Here is an 18204-nt window from a genome sequence, read left to right on the forward strand (position 1 = left end):
CTTGGAAGCTCTTTATCTCTCCTTCTATTCTGAATGAGAGCCTTGCTGGATAGAGTTTTCTTGCCTGCATGTTCTTCTCATCTAGGACCCTGAATCAATCCCGCCAGCCCTTTCTGGCCTCCCAGGTCTCTGAGGAGAGGTCTGCTATTAATGTAACAATTCTCCCCATATTCGTTAAGAATCTGCTGCCTCTATCTACTTTACAGATTTTCTCTTTTTCTATAGAATTTGCAAGTTTCACTATTAAGTGTTGAGGTGTTGAACGGTTTTTATTGATTTGGGGGGAGGACCACTCTATCTCCTGGGTCTGAGTGCCTATTCCCCTCCTGAATTAGGGAAGCTCTCAGCTTGGATTTGTTTAAATATGCTTTCTGGCCCTCTGTCCTTCTGGGTGCTCTCTGGAACCCCAGTGATACGTAATTCTTCCTTCTGAAGCTGTCATGTATTTCCCTTAACCTTTCCTCGTGGTCCTTTCATTGTTTTTCTCTGTTTTCCTCAGCTTCCTTCCTTGCCATCAAGGAGTCTTCTGTGTTGCTCATTCTTTCTTCCAGCACCTTATGCCTTGCCATTAGGACCCCCAATTTGGATTGCACCTCATTTAATTGATTTTTAACTTCAGCCTGATGAGATCTTAATTCTGCAGTTGTGAAGCCTCCACCCGCCCCGGGGGGAGGCAGGACCTCGGCCGTGTCCCCCGGGCCCTGGGCTCCGGGGCCTGTGCTGCCTGCACCGCGCTCCCGGGGCCATGGCGGGCGCCCGAAGGCAGCAGGTGCAGCGCCCCGCCCGCCCGGAGCCCCCGCCTGCCCCCCTGCTTCTCCCCGAGGCCCCGCCGCCTGCGGCTCCAGCGCTGTCCCGAGCTGGGCCCGCGGGCCTGGGGCGCTCTGCCCCGGCCGTGCCTCGTCTGCTAGTGACCCCGGGAGCCTGGGGACTCCGCCGCCCCTCCTGGGGTTCAGCCCGACGCCCCTCCTCTCCGGGGCTGGGCTCTAGGGGCGCCCAGGCTTTCCCGCCAGGCTGGAGCCATCTCCTCTGGCCTGCAGCTCCCCACCCCCCCCACCTGCCCCCAGGCTTCTTCCTTCCTTTCCCTTTCCCCCTTCCTGTCTTGCCTTGTTAGAAGCCCTGTCCCCCCCCCTTCTTTCTTTCTTTGTATCCACCTTCACCTTCTACCTTGTTAGAAGGGATCCTTGGCGGATCAGGTGAGTTGAGGACTCTACTCTCTGGCCTTCTTCCCCCTGTTGTCTTCTTTTTGTTTTAAAGCCCTTTCTGCGGGTCCCTGGGTGGCTCAGCTGTTTGGCGCCTGCGTTTGGCCCAGGGCGTGATCCTGGAGTATCAGGATGGAGTCCCACGTTGGGCTCCAGGCATGGAGCTTGCTTCTCCCTCCTCCTGTGTCTCTGCCTCTCTCTCTCTCTCTCTCTCTCTCTCTCTCTCTCTCTCTCTGTAGGTCTATCATAAATAAATAAATCTTTAAAAAAAAAAAAAAGCCCTTTGCACATGATGTACCAGTGTGTTGTGGTCCCTGTAAGGGCTCCGTTTCCATTTCCATGTATGTTTATGAGTGAGTTCTGCAATTTTGGGTTTAGCTCCGCTGACAGCAGGAGAGGAGTTACTATTCCAGCAGCATCGTTTTCAACTCATGAATGAAATGGAAAGTCATTTCCCTGTCTGTCTGGAACTTGTAATTACCTGATTATTTAATTAGTTTCCTTTGTATTTATTTCATTTTGCATGACTCTATTATGGTCCTGTCTTTCTTTATGGTAGTGCATTTTCAGGATATCCTATGCGTAAAAAAAATTTTAAAAAATCATTATTCTAGTTTGCTTGTGTCCCATTCATAGGTCAAAAGTTCTAAGCCATATTCCTACTGTTCTGTGTGAATATTTTAATTTAGAAGGTGAGGCATCACTTGGTGGCCAGAATAGTAAAAATGTTTTTTCCAATCAAGTTAAGTTAATTTTTCAAGATTTAATTAGATAATTAACCAATCAATTTATTAAATTGAGGGAGAGAAAGAGAAAGGGATAGAGGGAGAAAACGTGAGCGGGCTGAGGGTTAGGAGGAGGAGTAGGCTCCCCATGTGGAGGGACCCCAACATGTAGCTGAACCCCGACCATGGGATTAGGTCCTGACCCCAGGGCGTACAATTAAGTGACTGATACCACTGGCACCCTACAACTCAAATGTGATTATGGTTAATGATTCTTAGAGTAAAGCTAATATTTGGACATTAATCTATAGCTCAACTTTAACAAAAATAAATCTTCTATTGTTTTTATTCGATAGATGTTATTACCTAGTAAAAACTGATCTTTACTTCTCTGAATGACTTTAGGAAACCAGATGGAACATCATGTTAGAGACCATGGTGCCCAAAGGAAGTGAAAGGATACCTGAAGGAAGTTGTTTGTCCTGAAGGATGTGTCTCTCCAGTCCATTCAGGATGGTGACTACAACATTCCCCAGCCAAGCAGGAGACACCATTGATGAGGGAAAGTACCCCATCACTGTCTTTATAAGCAGCTTTGGTGTCGCCAGTGGTAAACATCCTCTCAGATAAGCTAATGCATGCCAAGAGGCAAGCACTCAGCACCCTTGCCACCAGGAAGATTATGTATTTCATCTCAAATGGACGCTGTCTGATGTTCATCAGAATTTGTGTGGAAAGCAACCGAGAAAGCAACATTCGTTCCTCAAAGATACTGAGCTCACCTTGACAGCATTAACTTGCACTTCTCCTCTGATGTTCTGGAATAGTCTCATGATGAAGGGACCATAAAGTGCTTCTAGAAGGACACAGAGTACCCATCAGCACATGGGTCATGCTGCTCAAGAATAATTCAGGTAGTGGTGCCTGAGTTGCTCAGTCAGCTAAGTCTGCCTTTGGTTCAGGTCAGGGTGTCTGGGACCTGAAATGGAGCCTGATGTGGGGCTCCCTGCTCAGCAAAGGGTGTGTTTCTTTCTCTCCCTCTGCCCCTCTTGCCTCTTCTGCTCTCTCTCTCTCTCAAATACATAAATAATTTCGTGAAGAAAATAAAAGGCTAATGGGGACTGTTGATCAGTATGAACGAAGGCTAGTGAACATGATGGCATTTGGTAACTAAGCATGGGCTGAGCTACCACTGTCGGGCCACTCACGGGGTTAGGGCTGGAAAATATGGTGTGTTAGGATTTTCTTTATTTTGGAGAATGATGAGAGAAGCCATGGTGCAGTGTCAGTGGGACAATGTCCTGGGAAAACTCTCTTATTCTTTCTCTCTCCTTCCCCCTTTCTCTGTATTTCTGTGTCCATAGCTGTCTCTCATTCTCTCTCTCTCTCTCTCTCTCTCTCTCTCTCACTCACAATTCTCTCTCTGTGTCACACACATGCACACACAACTCTGTCACACTCATAGGTTTAAACAAGTCACTCCACCCTAAGAGTCATGCACTTACAACCATACCAAACAGTGAACACACCAGCTCCTAGTATTGTAGAAATGTAGGCATGTTTTCTCACCTGGGAAAGCTGCCTGTCTCACACCCCCAAGCCTCAGGAACATCGAATCGGGTGGCTGTCCAGAAGAGAACAGCAGGTTGCTGCATCTGCCGTACTATTTAGATTTTTTTTTTCTGCAAGAGAGTGGTTCAAGAATACATACCACTTTCGCTGGTTTCTGAGACGTCTGCACTTACACAAAAGAGTAAACCATGAGGGTCAGGTCATGTGTGTCCTTTGTCATTGGTTCTCCTAGTGAGTATTCAACACCACATGAGCAACAGTAGTAAAACGATAGGCCTCCAAAGGAAGCACAGGTTGCACCCATGAAAAAGCAGGAGCTATTCCTGGGGGATGGATCTCTCGTTTACTGAAGGAGCCACACGAAATTCTTGAGGAAAAACTGCATGTGAGAGAAAGGTCCCTTACTACACTGTTTAAAACATCCCCTCCAAAACCCACAAAAATGGTCCTTACTCCTAAAAAATACACTGTTCCTTGTCATATCTGAATTCGCTCCAAAAAGAGGAAAAAAGGACCATTTCTAATTCAGGAAAATGGGTGAGCATTCCATAGAAGTTGGAAACTCATTCACTGACTTTTTTGTGGAAAAACTCCTGCACCACACACTTGGCAAGATTTAGGAGGACACAAAATAACTGTCAATGCATTCATTGGATGTGGTGCTCAGGAATTACTGAGCGATCACTGTTTATATGGGTACAGGGCAAGACTATTGTAGAGAGTGATTAATAAGTATCATATGAGGGTCTGGGGTCCATCCTCCTTGGTGGATGAGGAAAACCTTCAGCTCAGGCCAAGGCCCCAGTGTCCTGCAATCCATCCCCTCCTTGGGGCCTTGTTCAGCCCAGAATGTGCTTCTCCCTTTCCCTCTGCCTTTCTCCCTTGCTTATGCTCGCACTCTCTCTCTCTCTCTGAAATAAATAAAATCTTCCCCAAAAAGTCAATGGCAACTTCAAGTAGCCTGACATAATCAGTGCACAAATAGAACTGATCTGCACATCGATTCCAATGATGACTTCCCATCACTCATGCAGCTTGTTGTGAAACCCAACTAAAAACTCCCACCTTCTGGACATCTGGCAAAATCATTTCTGTCTCTGTAGGTCCACATATGCTGTCCTCTCTTTTGTAAGTTTTTCAACCTGATTTTACCCCTTTTCTTGGTAGGTTTGATTCAATGCTAGACAGTTATTCTCTTTTGTTCTATTTAGTCTAGTGCTCTATTGTATTTATTCACTCACAGGTTTTTTTTTTTTAAAGGTTTATGTATTCATGAGAGATACCGAGGCAGAGACATAGGCAGAGGGTGAATCAGGCTCCATGTGGGGAACCCGATGCAGAACTCGATCCCAGGCCCACGGGACCATAACCTGAGCCAAAGGCAGACGCTCAACCACTGAGCCACCCAGGTGTACCAGTAATCAGTTTGGTGAAAATATTCCATCCGGGAGAGGTTTAAATACTCAAAGTATACCATTTACCAATAGCCATAGCTGTGAAGCAGAGTAGGAGGGACAGGCTTCCCGTTATGCATTAAAAAAGATCACGGAGATCAAACGTACAGCATAGGGAATATGATCAGTGGAATTGTAATAGTGCTCTATGGGGACACATGGTATCTACACTTGTGAGCACAGTATTACCCTATACAAGTATCGAATCCATATGTGGTACACCTGAGACTAATGTAACCTTGTGTACCATCTTGATTTCAATTAAAAAAAAAACAGTAGTAATGTGGGCACCAGGCTCATTCCTTTAGTTGGGCATCTACTTTGGGCTCATATCATGATCCCAGGGTCCTTGGATACATAATATTATGTATTTGTCAAAACAGTCAGATGCATAACACAGAGCAGTCCTTAATATATGTGGTCAACTTCAATGATAATAATATCTCTACACTGGTTTGTTCTTTGTGATAAAAATTCCACACTAATGCAGGCATGTATGATTGTGGAAAATATGTGCCAAGGGATAGGGCGATACGGAAATTTTTATATTATATGCTGCTTTATGACACCAGTCTAATCCTAATCTCAATAATAAGGTCTCCTTATTAAAACATAATCAGTGATTTTATGTTGTTAATACTGTACACAGACTAGTGTCCAAATGTTTGCTTCACAACCCCTACCTTTTAATTTGACCAAATTTGAGTGGTAAAAGCAGTTTTACTATTTTGACATAAACTACTGACTGACCATTTAAATTATGAATTTCACATATAAAATGTAAATAATATAGGTTTGTATTTTTGTCTTTAGTGTGGTGTCCTGAGCACAGTAAAAGAATGATTCTTTTTTTTTTTTTTTTAAAGAGAGCAAAAGAGAAAGTGTAAGGGGGAGAGCAGTAGAGGAAAAGGGAGAGAGAATACTAAGCAGGCTCCATCCTAAGCATGGAGTCCAACCTAGGATAATCTGATGACCTGAGGTCATGAACTCAGATGAAACCAGGAGGCAGTCACATACCTGAATGAACCAAACCTGTGCCCCTGGAATAAGTTTTCTTGAATCAACTAAAGGAATGAATTTCCTGGTTGCTTTCAATCGACTCCTTTGCTGGTTGTATTTTGATTTTTCCTCAAACGTGAAGTAGTTTGGTCCAGTTTTGTATCCACAGAGATCCATAAACATTTTTCACCTAAGGTTTTTGATTGTAGACACTGGGAAACTCATAACCATAGAAAGAGCTGTGGACATCTTGCTCTCAGAAGACCAAGTGGAAATTTTAAAACTTGACACGCACTATCCAGGATGAAAATTCACTGGATAGGCTCAGCAATCCGATGAAGAAACAAAGCAGACAGTGGATGTGTAAACAGAACAAGAGAAAAAAAAAAAAAAACAGAACAAGAGAAATCGTACTATCATGAGAGGAGTGCGAAAAGACTGAACAAAAATTGATAGGAACTTAAACATGCATGCCTAGGATACATCAAAAGTGCTAAGTTCCACAGCATGGAGTTTCTGTAGGAAAGCAGCTGGTGTAGAAGGTATGGGGACAAAATGGCTAAAAATTTCACAAATCTGTGACTCAGATCTACAAAGCTCTGAAAACCCTCCTCCGGACACATTGTAACCAATCTGCTGGCAAAGAGGAAGAAAAACCTTGAAAGCAGAGGAAAAGGACACATTCAACCTAACAGAATACAAATTCCAAGGCCCATGACTTCTCAGAAAACAGGTCAGAAGACACTGCAATGGTGACACAAGTATAGAAGGAAAACACCTCTGAGCCTAGGACGTTATGTTCAGGAAAGATAGCTTTAAAGAATGAAGGCAAAAGGTGAATGAAAGTGAAAACAAGACAAAGTCGGCAGACAAGCAGGTGGTAAACAACTGGAAGAATCAGTCATTGAGCCAATATTTATTTATTTTCATTAAAAAAATTTTATTGCAGTTCATGTTTATTATTTTTAATATAGTTTTTGATTGAGGGAAGGCCAATTTGGATATGAATGGGCTGGGGGAGAGGGAGGCAGAGAATCCTAGGAAGGTTTCATGACCAGTGAGGAATCCCAAGAGGGGCCGGATCTCAGGCTCCTGAGAGAATGTGCTGAGCTGAAATCAAGAGTCAGATGCTTCCCTGAATGAGCCACCCAGTTCCCCTCAGTAGGTAACTTGGACATTAAATGATGAGCAAGAACCTTCTACCAAATGGAGTGAAATGACACAGGGAGATGCTTGGAACCTCAGGAACATAAGAACCTCAAAAGGGGTGTTTTCCTGGGTAAATGAGGTCTCCTGTTTTTCTGTCCTTCCAAATTCTGTATGGCTTTTGAGGGCAACAAGGAGACCACAGTCTCAGAGCCTGGGGCTCCCCTCCTTAATCAGTTGATCAAAGAGCCAATCCAGGCAATGCTGGAGTAGGTGCAATGGGCCTGGGGGCCTACGGGTTGGGGTTGCATGTGGCCCTGAGAGTGATATCCCACTGGGCTTATAATGTGACTGCTTTGTGCGTGGGGTGATCTTAGGTACTTGAGACAAACTTAACCTTTATTCTTTTTAAAAAATTTTTATTTATGTTTAGGTAAATTCAGTTTGCCAACATATAGTTTAACACCCAGTGCTCATGCCATCAAGTGCTCTCCTCCTGGAATATAAGAAATAGGAACAAGATAATGAGGGAAAGGAGGGGATTGAGTGGGAAAAATTAGAGAGGGAGACAAACCATGAGACTCCTAAATCTGGGACACACTGAATCTCTGGAACAGCCCATACATGTCGTAGCCCATAGAGGAGATGAATGTGATGCTAGAGGTAAACTATGTTGCCCAGTTTCCCTTAGCTTAAAAGTGGGCTGATGGGGTTTGTACAGCAGGTGAGGCCTCCTCAATACCAGCTCGAGCCAGCATCTGCCCTGATCCCTGGAAGGACTGGGCCATGGGCTCCAGGCAGGCATGAGGGAATGTCCTAGACTGGGCCAACCCTTGACGTGGGGAGCAGGCCCAGCACTGTGTGGCTATAGCAGTGAGATCAGACAGGAGCAGAAATCCTGGCCTCCCTGCCTAGGGCCTGTGTCCTGGGCCTGGTCAGACCAGGAGACTAGTTCTGCAGGACCTTGAGCGCAAGCGTGTGCCGCCAGCCCAGCAGCTTTCACAGATTCCTCTAGATTCCCTGCACCCAATGAAGGCCTCGATGGCCTTGGCTGGCTGCACTCGATCCCTTCTCACACAGAGGCAAGTGCAGATTTTATTCTTGTCCCAGGACTGAGGATTGTGCAAGGAGGGGAGGAGGGAACTGTGCTCCCGGCACCCCTCCCACCTCACTTCTGCTGGATCCGGGAGGAGGTGCTGAGAGGGACCATTTCAGGGATGCCCATCCCTAGAGTGCACTTCCACCCTTTGGGCAGAACTGGGGGTAGCCCAGCATTGCTACTGTGTGACCTGTAGGTGCAGAGGGAGTGGGGCCCCGGCTGTACCAGCACCTGGCTCCCACGGAAGCAGTCTGTGTGCAAGTTCAGATGGGCGTGGCACAGCTGTGTATCAAGAGATTGGCTCCATCCAAGACCAAAGGCAATAACCCGAACCAAAAGGTCTCCTGCTCTATTCCCAAGAGATGCCAACCAAACATCAACAAGGGCTTTGATGCTTGCCAGTGACAAAGGGAGTCAGAGCTGGTCTGCAGAGAATGACCATCAAATAAAAAGAAGAATATGACCAACTGCACAATCCAATCCCAGGGCAGAATTCTTATTTTATCCAAATACCCTACTGTTTATGATGGAATAGACCAGAGAAGAGCACCTTCGTGGCTCAGTAGGTTAAGTGTCTGACTGCAGCTTGGATCATTACCCAGGACCCTGGGATCAGGCCTGTATCAGGCTCCCTGTTCGGTGCAGGGTCTGAATATCCCTCTCCCTCTGCCCTTCCCATTCTCCTCTCTCAAATAAGTAAACAAATGAAAAACAAAACAATTGCATTCCTATACATCATCTTCTTTATTTCATCCCGCCCACTCTCAGTCTACAAAGTAGCAGGTATACTCCAACTGCACCAGGGACTCCCTCCTGTTGATTCCCGCCTCATTGTGCTTCCGGACCTGAGGTTTCTTCCTCTTCAGGAATTTCATCCTCAATATTTTCCACCGCCCAATCTTTAGAGATACAAACACGAGGATGAGGTGATTAGACAGTGAGGCCCCGTGTTCCTGCTACTCCAACTGAGGCCACTTTGGAACACCTGTCGACACCTGCTCTTCCTTGGGATCCTCAGACCTTCCCTGGGCTCTTGGGAGTTAGAGCCCTTCACCAAGACATTGACCACACTGGCAAACCTTCCTTGAGAGAGAGAGAGAGGATGCCCCTTCACCTGGCATTTCCCCATTTCCACAAGATCATGATAGCTCTCACGTGGACATGGATCCACCTGGATCCACCTGTGATGGGTGGTGGACACCTGCTAGGTTAGATGGGGTCCATGTGCAGCCACTATGCCAGACTCAGAGCAGCTGCCCAGGAGAGCCATTCATGATGATGGAAATGATCTGTGTTTTCAACATGCTCTACTGGGCTCTGGCACTGTGGTTGGTATGATGAGGGATGAAATGTGTAACTTCATTGACTGTAAGGAATTTCAACATATGCAGGCATGTCTGGCTATCGGCTGCCTCCTTGGATAGCTCAGGTCTAGGATCCAAAAATGAGGAAGCTGTGACCTCCCTGCCCTAGGCCTAGGGGTTCCTGCAGTGGAATTTGCTGGCCTGACCTGACTTCATTTCTGTTGGTCTCTGGGCTCCTATCCATGAGGCAGGCACTACAGGAGGTCCTGGCATCACTCAGACAGGAAGGTCTGCACTCAGGTCCTAGAGGAATCCTAGCAGGGGCTGCTTCTAAGCAGAGGAGAGGACCCCATACACATGGGCTGGTAATGAGGCAGAGGGGGCACACCTCATCCTCTCCAGAAGCTCACACTTTTCCTTCCTGATGCAGGCTAGAGCCTAGGTAGGTACTGGTTTAGTGTGGGGCCCCACACCCCAGACATGCTGAGCAGGGACCTTGCCAACCCAGAAGTGGATCCCAGTTTTTGAGTTGCTGAACTCGCTGAGCCCTGGCGTCCACGTATCTCTACTTCCCGCTATCTCTATGGACACAAACTCCTTACCTGAATTCTACCCCTTTGCTTGTGAAAACATGTCCATGGGTCTCCACCTGGAAGACCCGTTTTCTGGTTTTGGTTTTTGTTTATTTCACTACACCTGTGATTTTCATTCCAGTGAGGACCCAGAATCAGATTGGCGCTCCTGACTAAAGACAGGAAGAGACTGCTTCAGGGTACGTACCGCTGTCACTAGTTCTGAGGCCACCTGCAGGTACAGAAGAGAGAACACCATGAGGCTCAGCTCCCTCTTACTCTGCACTGATTTTACTGCTCTCAAAAACTTAAGGAAGCCAGATGGGAGGGACATCATGTTTGACACACTGGTGCCCAAATAAATGACAGGACACCTGGAGGAAGCTGCTTTTCCTGAAGGATGTGTCTCTCCAGCTCATTCAGATGCTGACTACAGGATCACTCAACCAAGCAGGAGAAACCACTGCTGAGGGAATGTACCCCATCTCGCTGTTTATTTCCAGCTTTGGTGTTGCCAATGGTAAACATCCTCTGAAATAAGGTAACGGTTGGCAAGGGGCAACCACTCAGCCCTTTTCTCAAGAGGAAGATTATGTATTTCACCTCAGAGAGCCACTGTCTGATTTTCATCATCACAATTTGTGTGGAAAGAAACCAAGAAAGCAACATTCATTCCTCCGTTAATGATACTGAAGCTCACCTTGACGATACTGATTTGTTCTTCCTCACTGATGTTTTCCATGAATTTTGTTATGAGGAATGAATCCAAGGATGAAACTAGAAGGACACAGAGAATCCATCAGTACATTCGTCATGCTGCTCAAGAATACCTCAGGTAGAGATTCCTGAGTTGCTCGGTCATTTAGGAGTCTGCCTTCAGCTCAGGTCAGGCTGTCTAGGACCTGGAATTGAGGCTAGTTTGGGGCTCCCTTCTCAGCAAATGGTCTGTTTCTCTCACCCTCCCTCTGCCCCTCTCACCTCTTCTGCTCCCTTTCTCTCAAATAAATAAGTAAAAGCACAGAAGAAAATAAGAGAGTAATTTTGGGACTGTTGCTCATTACGAACGGAGGGCTAGAGAACATGGAGGCACTAGGTTAGCAAGCATGGGCCGATCTGCACTGTTGGGCCACCCACGGTCTGAGGACTCTAAGATGTACTGTGTGAGGAGGTTCTGTTTTTTGTTATTTTTTAAGAATGTCGACTGAGTCCATCTTGTGGTGTCGGTGGGACATATCTGCTGGGGAGTCTACCTCACTCATTCTCCTCCTCACTTTCTCTGTATTTCTCTGTGTCACTGTCTCTATCCTCTCTCTCTCACTATCGGTCTGTCTCTCTCTCACACACTGCATAGAGTCAACAAGTCACCTCCCCCAAGCCTGTTGCACTCACAGCCACTCCACGCACAGAGAATACATTGGCTTCCTAGGAATGTAGAAACACGGACCTCTTTTCTCACCTGGGAAAGCTGCCTATCTCACACACTCCCAAGCCTTAGGAACATGGAATCTGGGTGCCTGGACAGCAAGGGTGTCTGGGTGTGAGGACAGCAAGGTTGCCCCATCTGCCTTACTATTTAGAGTTTTTCCTAAGCAAGAGACTGATGATTCCAGAATACACACCAGTTTCGCTGCTTTCTGAGGCGACCTGCAGTTACACAAAAGAGGAGAAGATGGGGGTCAGTTCATGTGTATACTTTGTCATTGATTCTCTGGTGAGTACTGAACACCAAATGAACAAGTGTCGTAAAGTCAAAGGCCCCCAAAGGAAGCACAGATTGCACCCACGGAGAAAGCATGAGCTTTTCCTGGGAGATAGATCTCCCAGGTTGACTGAAGCAGCAATTCCAAATTCAGAATTCAAGGCGGAAAAGTGCTTCTGAGCAAATGTCCCCTACTGCACAGTTTACATCCTCCCCTCCCAACACCCCACCAAGATGGTACTTACACCAAAAAAATACACTGTTCCTTACCATATGTGCATTCCCTTCAAAAAGAGGAAAACCAAGAGAGCAACATTTCTAATACAGGTAAAATGGGGCAGGCTTCCCATAGAAGTGGGTGGAGAGTCTTTCAAGGATTCTTCAAACTCAGACGCCACAGCCTTGGCAAGATCTAGGAGGACACAGAATATCAGTGCATTGGTTGTGGTGCTCAGGGATTAGTGAGATCAGTGTTTACATCCATACAGGGGAAGCCTGCATGGTAATGAGGCTACTGCTAGGCCGTCATTGGTGGATGAGGAAAAACCTTCAGCTCAGGCCAAGGTCCCAGGGTCTGGGATCCATCTCCTCTTTGGGCACCCTGCTCAGCGGGGTTGTGCTTCTCCCCTTCCCTCTGCCCTTCTCCCTTGCATATGCTCTCTCCTGCTGTCTCTCTGTCTCTCTCAAATAAAAACTTTAAAAAAGGCAATGGCAACTTTAAGTATCATGAAATAATCAGCGTAAAAGAGAACTGATGGGCACATCGATTCCAATGATGGGTTCCCTTCTCTCATAGAGCTCGTTGTGAAACCCAGCCCCATGTTCCTACCTTCTTGACCTCTTCCAAAACCATTTCTGCCTCTGTAGATCCACATATGCTGTCATGTCTCTTGAATGGTTTTGCACTTGATTTCAACCGTCAAAAGACGGTGGGCTTGTGCAATGTTGGGCAATCCTTCATCTGTTCTTTTTTAGTCTATTACTCTGTTGTTTTTATTCATTAATCTGTCGTTATCAAAATCAACCATTATGGGAGAGATTTAAATACCGAATGTGTACCATTTACAAATAACCATAGTTGTGAAAAAGAGCGGAGAGGGCAGGCTTCCACATGTACATCAAAGCAGTCACAGGGTGAAAGGTCCAGCATAGGGAATATGATCAATGGAATGGTATTAGTGCTCTATGGGGACCCAAAGAATCTATGCTTGGGGTGAGTGCAGTTTCAATGAACGTAAGTGCCAATCATAGGTGGTACACCTGAAACAGATGTAACCTTGTGGGTCATCTTCACCCGAATTTAAAAGCCGTAATAATGTGGTCAGCGGGGTGGTTCCTTCGGTTGAGCATCTCTCTTTGGCTCGTGTCATGATCCCAGGGTCCTGGGTTACAAAATATTATGCATATGTCAAAACACACCCAAATGCAGCGCAGTTCTTAATAGAAGTGGTCGACGTCAATGATAATAATATCGCTACGCCGTTTTCTTGTAATAAATGTTCCACACCGATGTTGGTGAGAATAACTGTGGACGTTTTGTGCCAAACGATAGGGTGACGGGTTTTTATAGTATATGCTGCATTATGATATCAACCTAACCTTAACGTCAAGAATATGCTCTATTTCTTAAAACACAATAAGAGTTTTATTTGCTAATATTAAACACGGACAAATATGTCCAAATGTTAACTTACAACACTTCCCATTAAATCTGACCAAATTAGAGTTCTCAATGCGATTTCACTATTTTGGACACAAACTAATGACTGACCTTTTAAATTAAGATGTGGACACATGAAACATAAACAATACGGCTTAGGAGGTCTGTCTTTACTACGGCACCCTGAGCAAAACTGAGTAAGGATTCCTTTGTGTGTGTGTGTGGAGAGAGCAAAAGAGCAAGTGTAAGGAGGAGAGGGGCAGAGGGAAGGGAAGAGAGAATACGAAGCAGGCTTCATGCTGAATATGGGTGAATCTGATGACCCTGAGGTCACGAACAGAGCTGAAAACCAGGAGGCAGAAACTTAGCTGACAGAAACACTCAGGTGCCCCCTGGATAAGATTTCTTGAGGCTATTTAACGAATGAATTTTCATGTCACCTTCTAATGATGCCACGGACGGTTCCAACTTCTGTGTGTGCCACAGGGGATGTTAAATTAAGTATTTTCACCCACGTTCCAGGGCGGGTGTCCCCAGGTTGTCTACACGGTTCTCGTTCTGGCGTTTCCACAGTAGATCCTGGGAAATAAGTGGATATAGAAAGAGCTGTTGACAGGTTGCTGTTAGAAGAGCCTCGAAAATTAAGGAGTCAATCCCATTTACAATTGCACCCAAAAGCATAAGATACCTAGGAAGAAACCTAACCAAAGAGGTGAAGGATCTATACCCTAAACACTACAGAACGCTCCTGAAGGAAATGGAGGAAGGCACAAAGAGACGTAAAAATACTCCGTGCTCATGAGGGCTGGAAGAACGAATATTGTGAAAATGTCCACGCGACCCAGGGCAATTTACACATGTCATGCAATCCCTATCAAGATACCATGGACTTTCCTCAGGGAGTTGGAACAAACCATCTTAAGATTTGTGTGGAACCGGAAAAGACCCCGAATAGCAGGGGACTGACTGACTATTCAAAACGAAGACCACAGCTGGGGGCATCACAATGCCAGATTTCAGGTTGTACTGCAAAGCCGTGGCCGTCCAGACAGTGTAGTAGTGGCACAAAAACAGACCCATAGATCAATGGAACCGAATAGCGATACCAGAAGTGGACCCTCAAGTTTACGGTCAACTGATATGCGACAAAGGAGGAAAGACTACGCACTGGAGAAAAGACTGTCTCTTCAATAAATGGTGCTGGGGAAATTGGACATCCACATGCAGAAGAAGGAAACTGGACCATTCTCTGACACCACAAACAAAGATAAACTCAAAATGGATGAAAGATCTAAATGTGAGACAAGAATCCATCCCAGTCCTCAAGGAGAACACGAGTAACACCCATTCTCAACTTGGCCAGAGCAACGTCTCACAAGATACATCCGCGTGGGCAAGAGAAACAAAAGCAACAATGAAGTATTGGGACTTCACCCAGATTGAAAGCTCCTGCACAGGAAAAGAAACAGTCCACAAAAGTAAAAGACAACCTACAGAACAGGAGAAGATACTTGCAAAGGACCTCTCAGACAAAGGGCTGGTGTCCAAGATCTATAAGGAACGCATTCAACTCAAGAGCAAAGAAACAAACAATCCAATCGTGAAACGGGCAAAAGACACAAACAGAAATCTCACAGAGGAAGACATGGACACGGCCAACAAGCACAGGAGAACATGCCCCGCATCGCTGGCCATCAGGGAACTACCGATCCAAACCCAAATGATGAGATACCACCTCACACCAGTGGGAATGGGGAAAAGTCACAAGACAGGAAACCACAAATTTGGAGAGGATGCGGACAAAGGGGAACCCTCTTGCACTGTAGGTGGGAATGTGTACAGCCACTCTAGAAAACTGTGTGGATGGAGGTTCCTCAAAGAGTTAAAAATAGATCTTCCCTACAGCCCAACAATTGCACTGCTGGGGATTTACCCCAAAGGTGCAGATGTGGTGGAATGCGGGGATACCTACACCCCGCTGTTTATGGCAGCAATGTCCACAGTAGGCAAACTGTGGGAGGAGCCTCGGGGTCCATCAAGAGATGAATGGATAAAGAATATGTGGTCCACGGCTACAATGGAATTGTTACCGAGCCACAAGAGATGACAAATACCCCCCGTTTGCTCCGACGTGGACGGACCTGCAGGGACTTATGCGGAGTGAAGTAAGTCCATCGGAAGAGGTCACACTTGATATGGTCTCATTCATTTAGGGAGTATAAAACCTAGGGAAAGGGAATAAAGGGAATGGAGAAAATGAGTGAAAGTATTAGTGAGGGTGACAAAACAGAAGACAGACCGAACTCTGGGAACTGAACAAGGGGTAGTGGAAGGGGAGGTGTGTGGGCAGTTGGGGCGACCAGGTGATGGGCAGTGATGCAGCGGAGGGGCGGGGCGGGGGGGCGGGGTCACATGGTGGGATGAGCACTGGGTGTGATGCTATAAGCGTTCAATTTGCCGGCAAATTGAACTGCAGTGAAAATGTTTAAAGAAAGAAAACATTTTGCTAATATTTAACACAAACTAGTATGTCCAAATGTTGTCAGCCTCACAAGCCCTCCCACTAAATCTGACCAAATTAGAGTTCTCAATGCGATTTTACTATTTTGGCCAAAGACTAATGACTGACCTTTTAAATTAATATTTGGACACGTGAAACAAAGAATACGGCTGAGGAGGTCTGTCTTTACTACGACACCCTGAGCAAAACTGAGTAAGGATTCCTTTGTGTGTGTGTGTGTGTGTGTGTGTGGAGAGAGCAAAAGAGCAAGTGTAAGGAGGAGAGGGGCAGAGGCAAAGGAAGAGAGAGTACGAAGCAGCCTCCATGCTGAATATGGGTGAATCTGACAACCTTGAGGTCATGACCAGAGCTGAAACCCAGGAGGCAGAGACTTAGCTGACAGAAACACCCAGGTGCCCCTAGGACAAGATTTCTTGAGGCTATTATTTAATGAATCAATTTTCATGTTACCCTCTGGGCTTTCATCCGTTGGCTGAACTTTTCTGTTGTGGAAGATGGCAAATAGCTTTGGCCGTGCTCCTGGGCAGGTGTACCCAGGTTGTCTGCTAGATTCTGGTTGGGTTGTATTCACAGCAGCTCCTGGGAAATAAATGGACATAGAAAGAGCTGTTGACTGACAGGTTGTTGTTAGAAGAGCCTCGAAAATTAAGGAGTCAATCCCATTTACAACTGCACCCAAAAGCATAAGCTACCCAGGAATAAACCTAACCAAAGAGGTAAAGGATCTGTACCCTAAACACCACAGAACGTTCCTGAAAGAAATCGAGGAAGGCATCAAGAGAAGGAAAAAGGTTCCAGGCTCATGGAGAGGAAGAATTAATATTGTGAAAATGTCCATACTACCCAGGGCAATTTACACATTTCACGCAATCCCTATCAAAATACCGGGGACTTTCTTCAGAGAGTTGGAACAGACCATCTTAAGATTCTAGTGTGGAACCGGAAAAGACCCCAAAGAGCCAGGGGACTATTCAAAACGAAGGCCACAGCTGGGGGCATCACAAGGCCCGATTTCAGGTTGTACTACAAAGCCGTGGCCATCAAGACAGTGTGGTAGTGGCACAAAAACAGACCCATAGATCAATGGAACCGAATAGCGAATCCAGAAGTGGACCCTCAACTTTATGGTCAACTAATATTCGAGAAAGCAGGAAAGACTATCCCTGGAAAAAGACAGTCTCTTCAAAAAAGGGTGCGGGGAACATTGGACATCCACATGCAGAAGAAGGAAGCTAGACCATTCTCTGACACCACACACAAAGAAAAACTCAAAAAGGATGAAAGATCTAAATGTGAGACAAGAATCCATCCAAATCCGAGAGGCGAACAGAGGCAACACCGTTTTTCAACTTGGCCACAGCAACATCTCGCAAGATACGTCCGCCAAGGCAAGAGAAACAAAAGCAACAAGGAATTATTGGGACTTCAGCCAGATCGAAAGCTCCTGCGCAGCAAAAGAAACAGTCCACAAAAGTAAAAGACAACCTACAGAACGGGAGAAGATACTTGCAAACGACCGCTCAGTCAAAGGGCTGGTGTCCAAGATCTATAAAGAACATACTCAACTCAAGAGCAGAGAAACAAACAATCCGATCGTGAAACGGGCAAAAGACCCGAACAGAAATCTCACAGGGGAAGAGAGAGACACGGCCAACAAGCACATGAGAACATGCCCCACATCGCTGGCCATCAGGAAACTACAGATCCAAACCCCCAGGAGATACCACCTCACACCGGTGGGAATGGGGAAAAGTCACGAGACAGGAAACAACAAATGTTGGAGAGGACGCGGACAAAGGGGAACCCTCTTGCACTGTAGGTGGGAATGTGAACTGGTGCAGCCACTCCGGAAAACTGTGTGGAGGTTCCTCAAAGAGTTAAGAACAGATCTTTCCTCCGGCCCAGCAATGGCACTGCTGGGGATATACCCCAAAGCTGCAGATGCGGTGAAATGCGGGGACACCTGCCTCCCGATGTTTATGGCAGCAATGTCCACAATAGCCAAACTGTGGAAGGAGCCTCGGGGTCCATCGAGAGATGAATGGATAAAGAAGATGTGGTCCACGGCTACAAGGGAATATTACTCAGCCATGAGAAACCACAAACACCTACCATTTGCTCTGACGTGGACGCACCTGGAGGGATTATGCTGAGTGAAGTAAGTCCATCGGAAAAGGACAAACTTGATATGGTCTCATTCATTTGGGTGATATAAAAACTAGTGAAAGGGAATAAAGGGAATGGAGACAATGAG

General features: G+C 46.1%; 1 protein-coding gene across 2 annotated transcripts in view; it reads left to right on the forward strand.

Moving 5' to 3' along the window:
* LOC140596757 (uncharacterized) overlaps nt 1-5762 on the forward strand; it is a 32540-nt gene extending 26778 nt beyond the window's left edge. For both annotated transcript variants that reach the window (XM_072745247.1, XM_072745248.1), the window contains one exon: nt 2330-5762. In XM_072745247.1, the coding sequence (XP_072601348.1) occupies nt 2330-2379 (50 nt within the window). In that variant the 3' untranslated portion in view covers nt 2380-5762. The remainder of the gene's footprint in view (nt 1-2329) is intronic.
* The last annotated feature ends 12442 nt before the right edge of the window (nt 5763-18204 follow it).

This window comes from Vulpes vulpes, unplaced genomic scaffold, assembly GCF_048418805.1.
Source record: "Vulpes vulpes isolate BD-2025 unplaced genomic scaffold, VulVul3 u000000630, whole genome shotgun sequence".
Taxonomy (NCBI): domain Eukaryota; kingdom Metazoa; phylum Chordata; class Mammalia; order Carnivora; family Canidae; genus Vulpes; species Vulpes vulpes.